Source organism: Protopterus annectens, chromosome 6.part1, assembly GCF_019279795.1.
Source record: "Protopterus annectens isolate FY-2018-M chromosome 6.part1, PAN1.0, whole genome shotgun sequence".
NCBI lineage: Eukaryota > Metazoa > Chordata > Ceratodontiformes > Protopteridae > Protopterus > Protopterus annectens.
The window spans coordinates 34,206,988-34,226,687 of NC_056738.1; the positions used below are offsets into that span (position 1 = coordinate 34,206,988).

At 44.5% G+C, this 19,700-nt stretch overlaps 1 protein-coding gene across 1 annotated transcript in view; it reads right to left on the reverse strand.

Moving 5' to 3' along the window:
* CAD (carbamoyl-phosphate synthetase 2, aspartate transcarbamylase, and dihydroorotase) overlaps positions 1-19,700 on the reverse strand; it is a gene marked incomplete in the record, with an annotated part of 2,299,829 nt that overhangs the window by 1,925,750 nt on the left and 354,379 nt on the right. The window contains 1 exon segment of the mRNA XM_044075466.1: positions 5,160-5,272. Within this exon segment, the coding sequence (XP_043931401.1) occupies positions 5,160-5,272 (113 nt within the window).

Here is a 19,700-nt window from a genome sequence, read left to right on the forward strand (position 1 = left end):
ACCCATTATAGAGTACAACGCCCCTTTTGGAATGTACCTCAAGACATCTGCAGCAGCTGGAAAGGCCACAGAAGTACCTCACAAAGAGGATTACTGGCCTCAAACAGATGCCCTACACTGACTGCCTCAAAAAAGTCCAGTTTTACTCTGTAGCATATAGTCTACTCTGAGGTGATCTCTGCCTAACATATAAAGCTATGTCAAACCCAGAGCTGTTGGACATGCTACACCTAAAGAAATCCCAATCCCTCCGAGCTACATGCTCTAGGGACCTAAACCTTGTCACCACAATAAACAGGACATGCTGGAGGGATAGATTCCTGTCCGAGACTTCCCACAGTCTGGAACAAGCTACCCCATCTATGTCAAGCAAAGTTCCTCATTAGCACTCTTCAAGAAAAATCTTGAATAGTGGATGAGAAGTAGGAAATACACCCCGGGGATCACTTCTGTGGCTCTGCTCGACAGGGGCACAGGAAAATAACTTTCTTGGGTGGGGTAAGCCAGGGAACCTTGTTGGCTAGGCTTACGTAGGCCCTTGGGCTGATAGCTTAGTACCATACCTCTCAACCTTGAAACATCAAAAATCTGGACAAGGCCCATGAAAAATAGGTACAAATCTGTACACTGTTGAACATAAAATTTGCATATACAATTATGTAACCCCGCCCACTCCAGTGGAATTGTGGGATGCCAACTTTCGTGCAAACTGAACAGACAACCAAAATATGGCACCAGACCACTGCACCACCCTCTACAAAGCAAATCCATTACCTGTATAACAGATCTATTTGACTTATCAGCTTTATTATTTACAGACTGATGAATTTAAACTTGTTCCCCTTCTTTGCCAGCAGATTCTTCATGAGAACCCCCCCCCCATTACAACCTATATAGCTAGCACCCTCTATTGCAAGTCATTAAGCCTCCCAAAATAAACTCCATACAACAAACCCTGCCTTTTTTTTTCTAATACCCAACATGTGATTTATTCACTAGTAATATGAAATCCCTCATCTCAATCACTAACTTTCAACTCAGATTACAAAAATACCTGTTCAAACAAGCTCAAAGCAAACCACCACAGTAGCATTACTACTAGGCAAGGCTAACTGGGGCATTAACACAGACACAGACAGACACACAGAGACAGACAGACACACAGAGACAGACAGACACACAGAGACAGACAGACACACAGAGACAGACAGACACACAGAGACAGAGACAGACACAGACAGACAGACACAGACACACAGACAGAGACAGACAGACACACAGACAGACACACACACAGACAGACAGACAGACACACAGACACACAGACAGACAGACACACAGACAGACAGACAGACACACACAGACAGACAGACAGACACACAGACAGACAGACAGACAGACAGACAGACAGACAGACACAGACAGACAGACACAGACAGACAGACAGACACACACACAGACAGACAGACAGACACACACAGACAGACAGACACCCACACACAGACAGACAGACACCCACAGACAGACACCCACAGACAGACACCCACAGACAGACAGACACACACCCACAGACAGACACACACCCACAGACAGACACACACCCACAGACACACACAGACAGACACACACAGACAGACACACACAGACAGACACACAGACAGACACACACAGACAGACCTTGCCCAGTAGTTAAGGTGGAGATAAATGGTTGCAGACTCGGTAGATAAACTGAAATGGCCCCAAGTTAACAAAGGTTAATGCACTTATGAACAAACAGAGCAGCAGGTAAACTGAAATGGGACTTGTAAATAACATGCATAAAACCTGAAATGCACAGATTTCGGCTAAATTAACTGCATACTAAAAGATGCTGAAATGAACAGATAAACTGAAACGGCAAAGATAAAACTTGCATGCATACTTGCAGTAGTTAAAAATAAAGGAGATAAACATAACAACGTTACACATCTGAGCAGCAGATAAAACATAAAACTTGTCTTGCACACTTCGCCGGCAGATAAATGAGCAGGCAAACTGCAGAACACTTTGCCGTTCCGATAAATTAACTGCACACCGAAAGCTTACACACCAAAAGGTTAAATGCCACAACCTTACAAATGCAGCAGATGAAACCTTCCAGCTAAGCAGATAAAACCTGCACGCACACTTGCCCAGTAGTTAAATATAAAGAGAGAGAAACTCAAGAAGTCAATGGTTACAGCCCAGCAACAGATACAAGTCCAACAAGAGTTTACCAGTTCACAGTAAAACGGAGCCATAAAACAGTTCACAAGAGTTTACCTGATTCAGTTTAGTTAAGCAGCAGCGAGTTCAGTTCATGACTGTTAGAAGCCTTACAGCCTGTCGGAATGAATACCGATTCAGTTAAGCAGCAGCCAGTCCCAGCAGCAAGTTTAGTTCACAGCAGTTAGAAGCCTCACAGCCAGCTGGGAATGTGTGCCCTTGAGCTCAATGAGCTCAATTCCAACAGGCTGGTGGAGCTGATGTCATGCGCCTGTGATGACTTAAGCTCCAAAGCGCGGAAAAAAATATTTAAAAAAATAAGTTAAAAACATCTGGAATGAAGGGGTGCCACTCTCGAATCGTGGCATCCCATTATTTGAACCCCCAAACTCTGTAAAAAAACGAGTTAATTCGGTGCAGTTGAGAGGTATGCCTAGTACCCCATCTATGAACCTATGAGTCCGTGGAGAAGTCAACCCAATTCCTGCAGGAGGATGGGTCCTGGAAGGAGTGGGTATCCCCTAGCTGTCAACAGCTGGTCCACAAGACGCACCACTTCAAGTTCTGAAAGGCTCCTGATGGATCTAGTGGATACTCTTGATGGGGAGTCAGATCGTTCTAGGAATGGACTGTTCACCTGCCCTAGAAATGGGTCTGTCGATGAGAGAATCAGGTCCATGGTGCGGAATCTACCGGCACCAATGTCTCAAGTTTGGAGACCGGAAGCAGTGGGATCAAATTCATACTTAGAGGCCATAAAAGAGTTTGGCGCCGAAGGGACACTCTGAACTGACGCGGAAGGTTCAATCATAACTGCAGAGATGGGCACTGAAGGAGTGCACTGTGCCGAAGAGGCACCCAGTGCTGAAGTCGTAGTAGTCCTAGTGAAGTTGATAGTCTGTGCTGGAGACTGTGTCGGAGCGGAAGCTGGCGCCTATATAGTAAGTCATAGCTGGAGCAGAATAGATCGGTGCTGACGAGGCAGACTTGTGCTCCGAAGATAGTTTTGGCAGTTTAGGTTTCACAGATTTGCCCTTGTCACCAGATGGTAAAGAGGGACCCTAATGGGACCTTTAATTATCCTCAACTGGAGCGGATGAGACCTCTGTCGCAGAAAAAGCCTCTGAAAAGGGTGACTTAAGTATGCCCTTCAGGATCAACTTACTCTTGCGTTCATTCAAAGTGCGCTGACTGAAGCTTTGACAAATCGCACGTGAAGGTCGTACCGAAAGATGGGGCACCCCCAAACAATAAACACAATCATGCGCGTCACTATTCAGACATTTACCCTTACAAGAAGCACAATGTTTGAAACCCGATGTGCCCTTTTTATCAGACATCATGAAATTTACACACTACAATCAAGATAGAATACTACAGAAAAAAAAATTTACACTCTGCTATGTCGAAACCTATCTAAATACACACAATATCTATGAAATACGTCAAAAAACAGAAAACTAGTCAGATCAAAGGGAAAGAGAAGAAATACCAATGATGGGTATTCAAGGAATACCACAAGGTTAGAGAGAGAAGGCCGTACGACCAGTGGAACTTGAAAATTTACCAAAAGGGTAGAAGCGGGAGAGGAAGATCTAAATATACCTAAAAATATAGAATTATCGATATAAACCGCAATCGAGAAGTAAGGTGACAAAAAAAATCCAAAGAGATATCAAACCGTTTTCACTTAGCTGAGAGCTCGGCTGAAACACGGCTTTACGGCTACATGGCAAATGAGATCTGATGCAACAGGGAGAAGGGCACTGTGGGTAGAAGCTTAGCTCGAGCATTTTTGGCTGGCGCGAGCTTGGTATTAGGCAGATTCGGTTCTGAGGGCTAGGAGCCAAACCCATCAGTGATGAATGGAAAGATTAACATCAGATCACTTGTTTGCAGGGTGAGGGTCAAACAATGGTCTGTGTCCTGTGTTGCACCAATGAGATCACAAGTGCTTCTAGGTTGTAAAGACATCATTTGTGAAGACTAGATCACTACATGTTGGGGTGGGCGGGACTCAAGGCAACTCCCTGCAATTTCCTCAAATACTCAGTCATTTCTAGGAAGGAAAGCAGGTCACAAGCCAGTTCATACAGAACTTAGTTAGCCCCAAGGTTTCTTCTAAGGATCAAGCATGTGCAGGAAGGCTTTGTGGGAGAATACAGAACTTGCTATCTATATCCTGGAAGCAGCAACCTCAAGGACTTCAAATTACTCAAATAACCAAGGAAGGAAGGAGTCTTGCACCATCTCCAGGAAAGACACACTCATGCACAGATGTGGGTGTGTCAATAAGTCAGTGGTCAAAACTACACCAGTCTTTGGAAGCACTGGGGACTGGAACCCTCAACCAGTGTCCAGGTGCGAACATCAAGCCATGCTCCCAAAGAGTGCAAACCTATGTCCATGTGCCCTTCTCAAACACAGACTTCAATGCTCTGTCTGAAGAAAAAGGCTTGAACTGATGGCATTAAAGCAGTAAGAGTCATGGACCCTTGTCTGTCTGGGCCAGTGAAGGAACATGTGGACAGGTTACGTCCAAGGCACAGAGCATTAACACAGAGATAACCATGGGTCTCAATGCAGCACTCCACAAATCAAGCCAATCAGTTATGTGCTTATGCTGAGTAACAGAGTGGGGATGCATCAGAGGAAAAAGTAAAACTGGAGTGGAAGATGGGGTGAAACCAGTCACAGGCACAATCAAGTGGCTTATCCGATGCTTCAGCACTCTGATCCTGAAAAAGATAATGCATGTACATACACACAAGGCAGTTAAACCCCAAACAGCATCCCAAGGATTTGCTGCTGCACTGCAAAGAGAACACAGGCATCCACCAATTAAAACAAATGAAGCAATTAATTGCTCACAATGGCAATTGGCAGCAGTCTTGCAATTCTTAGACAGCTCTTACCTGTTGTGCCATCATGTCCTGCCAACTTGGAAATTTGCACAGCTTTTAAAAACACATCAAAAAGACCTACAAGATCCATGGGACCGGCCATGTGTTCTGGGTGGAACTGGACACTACAATGTAATAAGATGCAAAGCAAACAGATTAATGCAGTAAAAGTAAAAAACACAAAAATGCAACAGTCAAAGTAAAAGTGCAAACTGCTACTTAGCTGAAGAAATGCGTAGCTTCAGTTAACATTTACCAAATGACAGTAGCAACTTCAGAAACAAGTGCACGAATGTCAAATATGCTCACCAATAGTAAGCAGCTGTTCTAACTAAATACATTATCACACACTTCATGAAGTGAGAATTGCATAAGAAACCATGGTTTTAACTTTGCCTGTCCTGTTACTTGTAATAATTTAATATAACTTAATACAATTTTATAGCAAAATTGCAGTACTGCCATCAGAAAATACAATTTTGAAGGCACTTGCTATAACATTAACAGATGCTCAGGTTTTCTCATATTACAGTCATAACATTACAGATCTCTGATGGAGAGTTCAATGTTTGCCCTGAATTTCTAAGCCAAGTACCCTTCCCCCATGGCCAAGGGGACACCATCTCACCTTGGGCATCCTTACATAACTGGCATACAAGATGGATCTGTCCACATTGGATTCTTTCATGACCTTCATCAGGTCACTGCCTAGCCTAATGAAACATTACCCAGAGAACTAGTTGCGGATTCTGAGCCTTCTTGGGAAGCTTCAACAAGGAAAGAATTAAGAATGACAAGGTAGGACAGGGAGCAACATCCACTACAGTCCATAATTACACCAAGCAGTAGATGACATGTAGGGAGCAGACAGGGACTGCAACAGTAACCCCTCTACTGCTACAATAAGGTGCCTGAAAAAGTACAGTTGTGTACACCTACCATAAATGTAGATGTTAAGAGTGTCATCACTGTTGCAGTCATAACTGTAGGGTGTTCCTGCCGGCAGGCAGCCCGAGGTCGGCCAGAAGCTCAAAGTCTGGGTCCGGCGTCGGCTGTATCAGCAAGTACCCTGACGTCAGAACGTAGAGGTATAAAGCCGTCAGCAGACGCCATCTTCTCCAGCCTTTCTTGCCCCAGATGTCAGAAGCCCCCCAAAAAAACAAAAGGTGTCCAAAAAGGAACACAAATACACCACAAAAGAAGTGGAAGAGAGAACAAGCAAAAATAAGAGGGGATTGGTAGGAGGGAAACACCGACTGCAACAGTGGAGACACTAACATCTACATTTATGGTAGGTGTACACAACTGTACTATGTTCTTCGTGTTTCACTGTTGCAGTCATAACTGTAGAGTAGAATCCCAAAGCTGTGAATGAGGGAGGAGGTTATGCAGAAGGGGCAGCAAGAAGACCCTGCAAAACAGCAGAGGCAAAGCCTGCCCTAGACTTAGAATACAAAGGGAGATTATAGTGCTTAGAAAAAATATGCACTGAACTCCAAGTGGCAGCTTCCAAAATGTCCTTGGTAGGAACTCCTCTGAGAAAAGCTGCTCTAGTAGAATGACTTCTAACAGTACCTGGAATCTGTTTCCCATAGTGAAAGTAACAAAACCTTATTCCATGAGCAATCCATCTGGAAATAGTTTATTTAGAAATAGCCTTACCTAGAGAACTGGAGGCATAAGAGATAAGCAATTGATCAGATTTTCTGAAATCTTTAGTTTTGTCCAGATAAAATCGTAGTCTGTGTACGTCCAATGAATGTAAGATCCTTTCCCCTTTATTTTGAGGATTTGGAAAGAAGGTAGGAAGGTGGATAGTCTGATTTAGAGCCACTTTAGAAATCACCTTGGGCATAAATGTAGGATTGGTCCTCAAGGAAACTCTGTCCTGGTGGAAGATAATATATGGTTCCACAGCCATGAGAGCTTGCAACTCTGAAACCCTTCTGGCAGAAGTCAATGCTAATAAGATAGCTGTCTTCCAGGATAAGAACTTGATATCCGAAGCCGCAGCAGGCTCAAAAGGAGGCAAAGTAAGTTTCTCCAAGACAATTAAGATCCCAAGCAGGAACAGGAGGAGTTCTGGGAGGTCTTAAATTCTTAGCCCCTCACAAAAATTGTCTCACCAGCTGGTGAGAAAAGATGGGAGGATCAGTGTTGAAATGAGCAGAGATAGCAGAAGCATGAATTTTGATGGAGGAAAAAGAGAGGCCTTTAAGCAAAAGGTCTGAGAGGTAAAGTAAAATGGAGGAAATATCAGGCAAAAGAGGATCAGAACCTCGATCCTGCATCCAAACACAAAATCTTTTCCATTTTGAAGCATAAGATTTTCTAGTGCTAGGCCGCCTAGCTTCTAAAAGAACATCCAAAACTTGTTTGGGAAGATAAGAAGGAATCAAAGGCCCTTGTAGAGCCAAGCTGCCAGGCATAGAGTCTTGATTTGAGAGTGTAGCATCTGACCCTGATGCTGGGACGGAAGAGAAGGGATCAGAGGTAGAATCCAAGGAGGTTCTAAGAATAGGTGTTTTAAAGTTGGATACCAAAACTGCCAAGGCCAATTTGGAGCTATCAAAATGATCATCTTGGGTTTGTCCTGTTTTATTTTCAGTAACACCCGAGGCAGAAGAGGAAGGAGGGAAGGCATATCCCGAAAGGTTCCTCCAGCTGAATGACAGGGCATCCACTTTCCAAGCTGTTTTGTGGAAGGACCTGGTGCAAAAGAGGCAACTGATGATTGAGATGGGATGCAAACAGATCTATCTGAGGACAACCCCAAACTGCAGTAATCTTGCTGAATAAGTTGGGGTCCAGCATCCATTCGTGAGGATCCAAAAGATTTCTGCTTAGGCTGTCTGCTAAGAGGTTCTGATTTCCTGGAATGAATTGAGCTTGAAGATGCAGATTCAGATTTAGAGCAGTGTCCCATAAATTCATGGCTAGTCTGCAAAGGGGGTAAGAGTGAGAGCCCCCCTGCTTGTTTATGTACCACATGACTGTGGTATTGTCTGTACGAATCAGAAGAGGCCCTGGTTTCAAAAGATTCTGGAAGGCTAGAAGAGCATTTTGGACTGCCAACATTTCCTTCAAATTGATGTGCCAGAGAAGTTGCTTCTTTGTCCAAGAGCCCTGCTGGCAAATGTCTAGAAAATGAGCTCCCCAAGCATAATCCGAAGCGTCCGTGGTTATGATCTGAGAAGGTTGAGGTAGACGAAAGGGATTCCCTTCGTTCAAAGCACAAGCCCTGGACCACCAAAGGAGCTCCTTTTGGAGGCAGGGAATCAGTGGAATCATTGTGTCCAGACTGTGGTAATGCTGAGACCATACACTCTTTAGGTACTATTGAAGTTTCCTCATATGAAGCCTTGCATTTGGAATAAACAGGATGCAAGAAGCCATGTAGCCCAAAGCCTGCAGGAATTTCCTTGCAGTGACCTGAGTCAAAGTTGCCAAGGTTTTGAAAATTGAAGCCAGCTGTAATTGTTTTTCTGGAGTGAGGAAGGCCATCTGTAACCTTGTGTTTAGAAGAGCCCCCAAAAAGATAATCTGCTGAGAAGGAATCAAATGTGACTTTTGTGTTCACTGAGAATCCCAGTATAAGAAGACGTTGAACAAAATGCAGATGTTGAAGTAAAAGGTCTATGCTGTCTGCCTGAATAAGGCAGTCGTCCAGATAGGGGTAAATTTGAATCCCCTGAAGTCTGCAATAAGCTACTACTGGAGCCAGGCGCTTGGTAAAAACTCTGGGCGCAGTAGATAAGCCAAAGGGCAGTACAGAGAATTGGAAGTGCCTCGAGCCTGCCTTGAATCAGAGGTATTTTCTGCGTTCTTGCCTGATGGGAATGTGTAAGTAGGCCTCTTAAGTCCAATGTCACCATCCAAGCATCTTGGGAGAGCATTGGAAGAAGTTGTTGTAGAGTAAGCATCTTGAATTTTGGTATTTCCAGAAAGGTGTTTAATACTGAGAGGTCCAGAATAGGTCTCCATGAGCTTTGTTTTCTTGGGACCAGAAATAGTCTTGAGTAAAAATCTTTTCCCCTCTCTGAAAGTGAAACAGGTTCTATGGCTCTCATGGCCAATAGAGCGTCCACTTGATTTAAGGCCTCTGACCATTGATGTTTTGGCAGATCGGGCCATCCAATAGACCCTGGCAGAGAATGAAAGTGGAATTTGTAACCTCTTAAAATGACGTCTAACACCCATTTGTCTTGGGTTATACGAGTCCAATTTTGGTAGAAGAGAGAAAGTTTTCCTCCGAGAGGGGCTTCCAGGCAAGGAGGTCCTGTAGCCCAACAGACAGTCATTGAGTTTGCTTCCTTTGTGATCTGTCTTCTCCCCTTCTAGGTGATGAAGCAGTCCATTGACTGGACCTATAAGAGGCCTGAGCCTGTGCCCGACCTCTGGAGCGTCTATATCTTCCCCTTTGAGGCCTGTCAGACGTGGGAAAGGACCAATTCTTGGAGGGCCAATTTCTAGTAAATCTAGGAGGCTGCACTTTAAAGAAATCTTTAACAGTCTGCATAGATTTCGCTTTATCCTCCATCTTCTTAATAACCTCTTCAGCTTTAGATCCAAACAAAACATCATGCTGAACCGGAGCATCTAATAATTTAGCCTTAACTTGTTCAGGTAAATTCTGCTCACGAAGCCAAGCATGTCTCCTGATAACAGTACCAGCGGCAGCGGCCCTACAACAAGCCTCTAAGGCATCAAAACCACAATGTAAACCATGTTTGCTAACTTGTTCAGTTGCATGTAATACATCCTGTAATTCCTTGTCCTCTGCACATGCAGGAAAGGAGGAAAGTTTCTGTTTTAATACAGACAAAAGAAATTGCTGGTACTTAAACATATGAAATTGACAATTTAAAGCTCTAATGGAAAGAGTAGCAGAAGTATACACCTTTTTGCCCCATCTGTCCAAAGCACGAGAATCCTTTTCAAAAGGAATAGGATTTTTAGCAGAAGCGGCCTTAGCACCCTTGGGACCCTGAGAAATAGTTTCAGGATCTGCAGAGGGGTTCTTGAACAAAAATTGATGGGAATCAGGAACTCTGTAAAATCTATCAGGCTTAGAAGGAGCAGGAGGGAAAGAATCTGGAGTCAGGTTAGCTTCAGAAAAAGCATCATCCACAATATCAAGAACAGGAGGAATAGCCAAAGGTCTGTGTTGTGGGAGAAGAAGAAAATCCCTAAGCCTCTTCTTGGAAGCAGAATATTTCTGACCCTCCCAATGGAAATGCTCTCTCATTTCATGCAAAGTCTCCCCAAAGGAAAAATCCTCAGGAGGAGAAGCAGAGGGAATGGAGTCCTCTGCATCAGAATCCTCATAAGGAGGGAAGGAATAATCCTGTCCAGAGGAAGAGACTGAAGAAACAGAAGCCTGATCAGAGGAATCATAAGGAGAATCCTGTCTAGGCCTTTTTTCCAAAGGGGGGTGAGAACCCCTAATCATAGTAAGCAAATCTTCAGCCATCCTTAATTGCTTCTGTGTCTTGGGAGCTGTATCCGAAGAAGCTTGAGTAGAAACCCTTGGCTTTACTGGAGTCTTTGACTTTGCCTTTGTCTTTGTAGTAATAGTGATATGAGAAGGCCTGAAAACCCCTTCAGAAGCCGGTACCTGCACAGCGGTTCCGGACCCATCTGAAGGAGCAAAGTCCGAAGGTCCTGCAGCAGAAAGAATACTGGGCCTAGATGGCTCCCCATGGGAGTCCGTGTCGGCCATCGGTTCCGAAGGGGCTGACGACAGAGGCTGCAAAAGCGCCTCACTGACGACAGCCGAACCCGAAGCTGGCTCCGGCTGCACGCTATCCTGTTTGAACCTCGGAGGCCTATCCTTGCCCTTGCGTCTTATGAATTCCAGATGCCGGTAAAGTATCTGAAGACATTCTGTAATTGAACCGTCTGCCAAAATAATTCAAGGCCCAATCGTACCGACGCTTAATAGTACGAGAGTTAAACTTGGCGCAAAACCGACAAGAAACGTCGTGGTCTGGGCCCAAGCAAGGAAGACAGTAAGAGTGAAAATCTTTGAGGTATTTGTTTCCCACACGATATACAATTATTAACTTTTTCTGACATCGGAGGAGCAAGAAAAAAAGTTTCCCCAACGGGGTACTTAGCTTGAGAAGAGAAGAAGAGGACTTCGGACCGACGACAAGCAAAAGCGTTGTTCGGGAATCCGCCAACCAAAAACTTGCGAGCTGCTTTCCACCGCACGGCAAGAAAGACTGGAGAAGATGGCGTCGGCTGACGGCTTTATACCTCTGCGTTCTGACATCAGGGTGCTTGCTGGTACAGCCGACGCCAGACCCAGACTTTGGGATTTCTGGCCGACCTCGGGCTGCCTGCCGGCAGGAACACCCTACAGTTATGACTGCAACAGTGAAACATGAAGAACATCTGTACTAATGCACTTTGTGGGTCAGTGCTGAAGTCTTAAACACTACAGTCTTAAACTGGCCTCTGTCAGATAGGGTGGCTGGGTCCCTGCTGTGATGAAAAAATGACGCATACCCTACAGAATTGCTGAGGTAAATCATGCAATTATCCTGGAGCTCTCACAACCTACAACTGCTTTTGGAAGCAATGAAGAGTGGATGAAGTGGCTCCATCTAGGACACCCTGGGCCCTAATCTCTTTTCTGAAGACAGAAGTAGATTATGACCCTTGTTGAATGGGTCAGACTTTTCCCAGTTAGGTCCTGCCATGAGCCTTGTAACAGAAATCAGTGGTAATGTGACACCCATTAAGACATGGTTTCATTACTGGCAGTCCTTGTTTGCCTTCTTAACTTCTTGTGGCTTTTTATCTACTGAGGTAATACCCCAATTGTTTATGCACATCTAAAGAGTTTTCCCTTAATTCTGATGTCTAGGGATAAATGCAGGAAGTTGGACTGCTTCATTCATGGCTACTTCTCCAAATCACTCTGGGCATAAACAGGGGTTAAAGTGGGCAGGATCACCTTATTACGGATCAAATACACTTGTGTACAGACCAGAATATGAAGTTAAAAGACTCTCCTAAACAAAGCAGCAACAGTGAGAATAATGGAAAGTTACAAATTTTAAGGGTACTGTAACAGCTGGTTAAAAGGGGAAAAGGGGGATGGTGATGGGTGGCGATTTCACTGAGTCTTGGTCGAGACCAGAGCTCAGGCAGACCGACTGGGAGGAACAATGAGGAAATGCAACTGACAGTTTAAAGTAATACGATAGTGGGGATGGCAGGAGGGAAAAGGACAGCAACAATGAATACGCTCCAACATCTGTAATTACAATGAATACGCTTGAACATCTGTAATTACAAGTTCTTAGCACAACTAGACTATATTCATCAAATCAAAAGTAGTAACTAGGCTTACAGTCAAGGAGACCATTAAGGAGCCTAGCCCAAATTCTCAGGTGCCCCAAAACATTGTCTGGTCAACCTGACTTGCTCAAGGTCACATAGTAAGTAAACGAAGGCTAATGGAATCAAACCCTGTATTGCAATTAGCAGTCTTAACCCTCTGAATTAACTTGTCAGGCATTTTAAACAGAGCTCTTATAAGAAATGACCCTTGATACCCTTCGGGTGCCTATATTCTGAGGGTGTGATAAAAGTGGAGGGTAAGTTTAAAGACCAAGTAGAAGTAAACTGTACCTTGCTAATGGAAGGAGAGTGTGCCTTTGCTGCAAAAAGAGAAAACTTCCAAAATGGGCAGATGTCCCAGTTCTCCAGGTCCTGCAGCTGCTGTTCTGCAGCAAAACCTCTAGAGTTTCCTGTATACTGCTGACACATCCAATAGATTAGATCCAAGAACATGTCTCTTGTTGCAGCACTCATTCATTAATGTCTTACTTGTGGCCTGCAAAAACATCTTCCAGTGATGGAATTTAACTTTAGTCCCGACTCCTGGGCTACATCCCAAGCCTGCACAGTATGCAGTGGTGTTGGCTATCATGATGTGCAGGGTTTCCCCTTGTCTAATCTGTTTGAATGTTTTTACTTGCTGTACTATAGCCATCATCTATTTTACATTTACGTGCATTTCCCGTAATACTGTTGTCACATGCCCTTGCAACCTCAGACTCCCCATAAACCTCCATGCAGTATTTGTGGAGTCTGCACCAAAGGCAAGGACCCCGTGGGCAAGATAGAAAGGTAACCTTAAACTAAGGTGCACCTGCTTTTCCATCATAAGGCTTTTTCTGATTTAAGAAAAAAACATATTTGGAGCATTAACATAATCTGTCTGAGGTGCCAATGCAGTTCATTGATATGGAGCCTTGCTAGTGGCACCATCAGGATGAAAGATGCCACATATCCCAGAATCTTGTGAAAATTCCATTGCTGCGAGTTCCTTGGTAACATGGTTTGGAGGAACTGTGACAAAAGGATCTGATCTTTGGGACAGGAAGGTTCTCTGCTGCAGTTTGCCCACAGCAGCCCCAAGGAACAATATTCTCCTTGCAAGGGTCAGATGACACATGGAGAGGTTGATGCTAGCTGAACCATGCAAGACCCGACTCTTCTACAGAGTCTGCCTATATCAAGCAATCATCCAGGTAAGATTAAACATGTATGCCCTTTACCCTGAAAAAGGCAATTACTGGTGCCAAAAATTTTGGCAAGACCTGGTGCAATAGACGAGCCAAAGGGAAGGAGAGGAACAGATACTGTGCTCCCCCCTCCCCACTCTGAATATTAGTAATCCTAGTTATATGCCTCTCTTGCAGTGGGGTGTAAAGGTAGACATCCTACAGATCCATGGGGACTATGAATGCTCAGTGGAACAGAAGAGGCAGTTAGAGTAAGCATTTTGAAATGTATACTCTTGATGGTTCAGAAATGCTCTCCAGGTACCTTGCCCAACATAAGAAACAAGTAAAACCACCTACCCTCCTGGCACATTTCCTACAGTTCTCTATCCTAGCATGTCCTCCAACAAGGGTGAAATTAAAGACAGTCCTTTGAAACAGGTGGGAGATCTACAAATCTTGGTCTGCTTAGGAAATGAAACATGAAGCCCTGTCTCAAATGTTTGGGGTCCAATAGCTCTGGGTTATCTTCTCAAGCTCCCCTATAAACATCCAGACAGACCTCTAAGGCAAAAGAGGATGTGGAGTTTTGCTTCAGGGGTAGGAAGGGCAGGGAGAAGCCTGAATGAGCCACTGTTCCCTTTGAGAATCATGACACTGAGGGCCACCAGAGCAGTCATACGTTACTTACCCAATCTTTCTTGTACCTTGGCTGATTTCTCTACTGGTGTTTATCTAGTCCATGGGGAAGTAGAGTCAAGATTCTGGAGGATAGTTTGGAGCTTGGAAATGTGGGGGGGAAAAAAGTTGGCCAGCAGTGAGGTCTTTCCCTTTTCTCCTTCAGTCCGAGTACATTCTCATTGGGGGGGGGGGGGGGGGGTTATTGCCTAGGGTAGCATTAAGGAACTTTTGTCTTCACAGGATATGGAGAAAGCATGTAGAGCCACCATATACAGTTTCAATAAAGTTTGAAAACATTTGCAAAAACCACTTTCCCTGAGCCAAAGATATTTCTGTGCAAGGAGACAAGTCAGACAAGTCATCCTACATCCCTCATGCTGAAGAATGTCCCCAAACTTCCCAAACATATATACCAACTCTAAGGTCACACAAAGATGGAGAAAAAAGGAACAGTACCCTCTGGCAAAAGTGGTTTCGGTGAGAGTTTTGTTTTTAACACATTCCTAGATACAGCATTTGGTGCCTCAACTGTATCCCGAATTGTTGGGCCTGTATCATCAAAAATACTGTGTACCTGCTGCCCTGCATGACACATTCAATGCATTAAGCCACACTTTCTGGAAAGGCTGACCACTGAAAGACTGGCCGCATTAGTCAAGTATCTCCTGCTTTAGGCTCATCTCACTTAACCATTCTGCCTTAGCCCTCAACATACTTAAACATGTGTACCTGGTAATTCAAGTTGCTTAAAGCCACAATAGCAGATGTGCTGGCTTTCTTCCCATGTGTTCACTTACTGGAATCCAGGGACGCTACTTCTGGATCAAAGGTTTCCTGCAAAGCAACTTGCGGGAATCCTGGACCCTATACAACTGGCAAAGTTTCCTTGTAAAAGGGTGGAGTTTGCCTCAAGTGATGTGCTGAGGAATTGATCTTCCAGAACATGTACGACTGAATAACTAGTAAATAGTGTAGGCATTAGCAGACCCTTGAATGTCCTTGTACCTCAGCTGGGCCTCAGAGTACTCAGACATCCCATTTGATTTCTTCTGTCATACAATGAAGGGGGACTCCAAATAAGAGATCCTCTGATGGTGAAGTAGCATGTGTACTCAATGTTTGATTTACAGAGAGGGGGTCATGTGGCCCACACAGGCCAGCTCATCTACCACAGAATCTGAGTTACCTGAATCCTCTACTAAGCCAGAATCATGCCTTCTCTTTTATTCTTAGAAACCCTGAATCCACTAAGACTTCCAGTGAAGTCTGGCTTTTAAAAAAATGAAGTCCTAACTTAACTGGAAAAAGTTTTTGGATGAGGCCTGAGTAAGGGATAAGGATAAAGATTTGCTTGGTCTAGGCCAATGGAAGCTATGGGGCAACATCTTTAGATATGGCACTGGAGCCCTGTTTTTTTTTTTTGTCTGCAGTGAATGCCACCTCAGAGGTCTTAGTTCATGAGCAGATACAAGAGATCTCAACACAGACTCTAGAAACATCTTCTCTGAACAACAGGGAATGGACATCACACTTCATAGAAAAGCAGGCCTCCTAGCTAACCAGTATCATGGTAGTTTCACTACATGAGGACATGCCTAGATCCAACAGCATGGTTTCCTCCAGCATGGCCATGCCAGATGCCACGACCGAAAACAACCCCAAGGACAGGGACTAAGTGCCTGTTGGGTCCTGGAGAGAATGGACCTAGGGGAAACCTAATGCACTCAGATGATCATCAGATTCCCTGGTCTCCTCCTTTGGGTGTTTATCATAGTTCTTGTGCTTCTAACCAAGTATCTCAGGGGCCTTGGTTGACTCCATGACAACACTGGACTAGGCCCAGATCTTATTTTCAGCAATGCAGTCCAGAAAAATTTCTCTAAGGGCAGATTATGGTCAGAGTAAAGCTTGCAAAACAGACACTCACTCACTATGGATATAGGAATAAAGAGGGAAAACCAATGCTGTGTAAGCCAGAGGAGTGCTATTAGGAGTACTCTTGTCCTCCTGTCCCTTACTTTCTCCATCACTCTGAGGAAAATGCAAATTCAGAGGAAATGTACTCAGACCTGTTTATTTGAAGGCGGTGTTCACTGTCCAAGCTCCTCTTGTGGTGCTCTGGACAAACTTCCTCAGCTGTCTGCTACTTTGAGATGCAAACAGGACTATCATGGTAGTAAGGATTACTGTAAAGTACAGTTGTGTACACTTACCATAAATGTAGATGTTAGAGTGTATTCACTGTTGCAGTCATTACATTTGGGTAATCTGCTGGCAGGTTGCCTCAGTCTGTCTGATTAACAAAGTCTTGGGTCATGCATCGGTTGATGTCCCTTCTTCCATGACATCAGGGATATAAAAAGTACAGTTTTGTACCTACCATAAATTTAGATGTTAGAGTGTTCACCCTGCGGCAGTCATCACACTTGGGTTATCCTGTTGTCAGGCAGTCCTGCAGTCGGCCGGAATTCAAAAGTCTTGGTCCGGCGTCAGTTCCTGTCCGCCTCTTCCCTGACGTCAGTGCACCAGGGGTATATATAATGCAACGGACGCCATTTTCTTCAGTTTTTTTGCCCCAGATGTCAGGTGCCCCCAAAAAGATGGTCAGAAATTAGTACCAAAAGGAGTAACCACAGCACAAACACAAAATCCCTTCAGCTATAAGCAAATACATCAGTAAGGCATAGAAGAGATTTAGCCAGTAGATCAGAAGGGATGGAAGGGGGGTAACCTGGACTGCAGCAGGGTGAACACTCGAACATCTACATTTATTGTAGGTACAAAACTGTACTATGTTCATCGTGTTACCCTGCTGCAGTCATCACACTTGGGTTGAATCCCAAAGCTAAGGTAGGGGGGAGGTATCATAGAGGGTTAGTGGAGGCTATAAGGCCCTGCAGAACTGCAGTGGCGAAGCCCGCCCTGGACTTAGAGTAAAGAGGTAAGTGATAGTGTTTGGTAAAGGTGTGTACTGAACTCAAAGTTGCAGCTTCTAAAATTTCCTTAGTTGGAACCCCCCTGAGAAAGGCTGTGGAGGTAGCTGTTGCCTTGGTAGAATGGGATCTAATGGTAGCAGGAACTGGTTTCCCATGATTGGTATAGCAGAAACGTATGCAATGACCTATCCATTTAGAAATGGTTTGCTTTGATATAGTCTTCCCTTGAAAAGCTGTAGCATAGCATACAAAGAGAGTACAGTTTTGTACCTACCATAAATGTAGATGTCCGATAGATATGCAACTGCAGTCCTTACATATGGGTTTGTCCTGCCTCAGGCAGCCCTCAGTCGGCCGGATTCCAAAGTCTGGGTCCGACGTCGGCTGATGTCGCCTCCTCCCAGACGTCAGAGCGGCTGGGGTATAAAAGCATCAATCGACGCCATCTTCCTCAGTGTTTCTTGCCCCAGATGCCAGGTGCCCTCCAAGGAAGGCTAAAATTAGAACTGGATAAAAAATTCCAGACATACACGATAACAATAAACAGATACACCATAACAGATATCCCCAGCTAAGTATAAAAGAAGGGAAGTGGACCCAATACACAGAGGGGTAGGAGGGAGGGAAAACCTGACTGCTGTTGCATAATCGGACATCTACATTTATGGTAGGTACAAAACTGTACTATGTCCTTCAAGAATGCAACTGCAGTCCTTACATATGGGTTGAATACCATAGCCAAGCTGGGGGTGGTAGGCTCTAAGATAAGGATGGTGTAGCTAAAATGCCCTGCAGGACTGCCGAAGCAAAGCCTGCTCGGGATCTGGAATATAAAGGGAGGTTGTAGTGCTTGGAAAATGTATGCACAGAGCTCCATGTAGCAGCTTCTAGAATATCCTTTGTAGCCACCCCTCTTAGGAAGGCTGTGGAGGTGGCTGTAGCTCTGGTGGAGTGTGGCCTGATATTGGCTGGCACACCCTTTCCATGGAAAGAATAACAGAATCTAATGCAATGTCCAATCCATTTTGAAATGGTTTGTTTGGAAGTTGCTTTTCCTTGCACTCCAGGAGCGTAAGCTACAAATAGTTGGTCAGACTTTGTTGGCCTTTGTTCTGTCCAAGTAGTAGCGTAGTTGTCTGTGAATGTCCAAAGTGTGCAGCAGCTTTTCCCCTTTATTTTGAGGATTGGGGAAGAAAGTAGGCAGGTGAATTGCTTGATTTAGAGACACCCTGGATATCACTTTTGGCATAAAAGAAGGATTTGTTCTTAAAGAAACCCTGTCCTGATGAAAAATGAGGAATGGAGGTACTGCCATGAGGGCCTGTATCTCCGAAACTCTTCTTGCTGAGGTTATTGCCAACAGGAAAACTGTTTTCCAGGAAAGAAATTGCAATTCTGAAGATGCTGCTGGTTCAAAGGGAGGAAGAGTTAATTTTTCCAACACAAAATTGAGGTCCCATGCAGGCACTGGTGGTTTTCTGGGAGGTTTGATATTCTTTGCCCCTCTTAGAAATTGTCTTAGCAAAGGATGTGAAAACACAGGTGGATCAGTGTTGTATCTTGCTGAAATTGCTGAAGCGTGTATTTTTATGGAAGAATAGGAAAGTCCATTATGCAGCATGTCTGCCAAGTATTCCAATATCTGTGGGATGCTCATTACTGATGCATCCTGTCCCTTGTTGGTATTCCAGATGTTGAATCTCTTCCAATTGGCTGAATAAGTTTTCCTGGTGGAAGGTCTGCACGCTTCCAATAATATCTGTTGAACTTCCTTGGAGAGAGATATGGGGAGAAATCATGGGACCCTCCAACAGTCAGCTGCAGGGTTTGCAGGTTGGGATGAACCGTCCTGTAATTGTGCTGAGTCAAGAGTGGAGACCATTGATGCAGGGGCCACGGTTTGGTGCAAGTTATGCTCCTTAGTAATGGATACCAGTGCTGTCTTGGCCAATCTGGAGCTATTAAGATGCCTTTCGGTTGCTCTGCTTTGATCTTCAGTAACACCTTGGTCATCAATGGTAGAGGTGGGAATGCATAGATTGTTAGAGAGTTCCAGCTGCATGAGAGAGCATCTATTTTCCAGGCTTGTGGATTGTGTGACCTCGAGCAGAACTTTTTCAGATAATGATTGAGGTGGGAGGCAAAGAGATCTATGTCCGGCCTCCCCCATGCAAAAGTTATTTGTGCAATAATGTCTGGATGCAACATCCATTCGTGTGGATCCAGGATGTTTCTGCTTAGACTGTCCACTAGAACATTGTCCCTGCCCGGAACAAACTGGGATTGTAGCTGTATGTTCAGTTTCAGGGATTTTTCCCAAAAAGTCATTGTTAGTCTGCAAAGGGGGGTAAGAATGAGTACCTCCCTGCTTGTTTATGTACCACATAACAGTGGTGTTGTCTGTCTTTATTAGT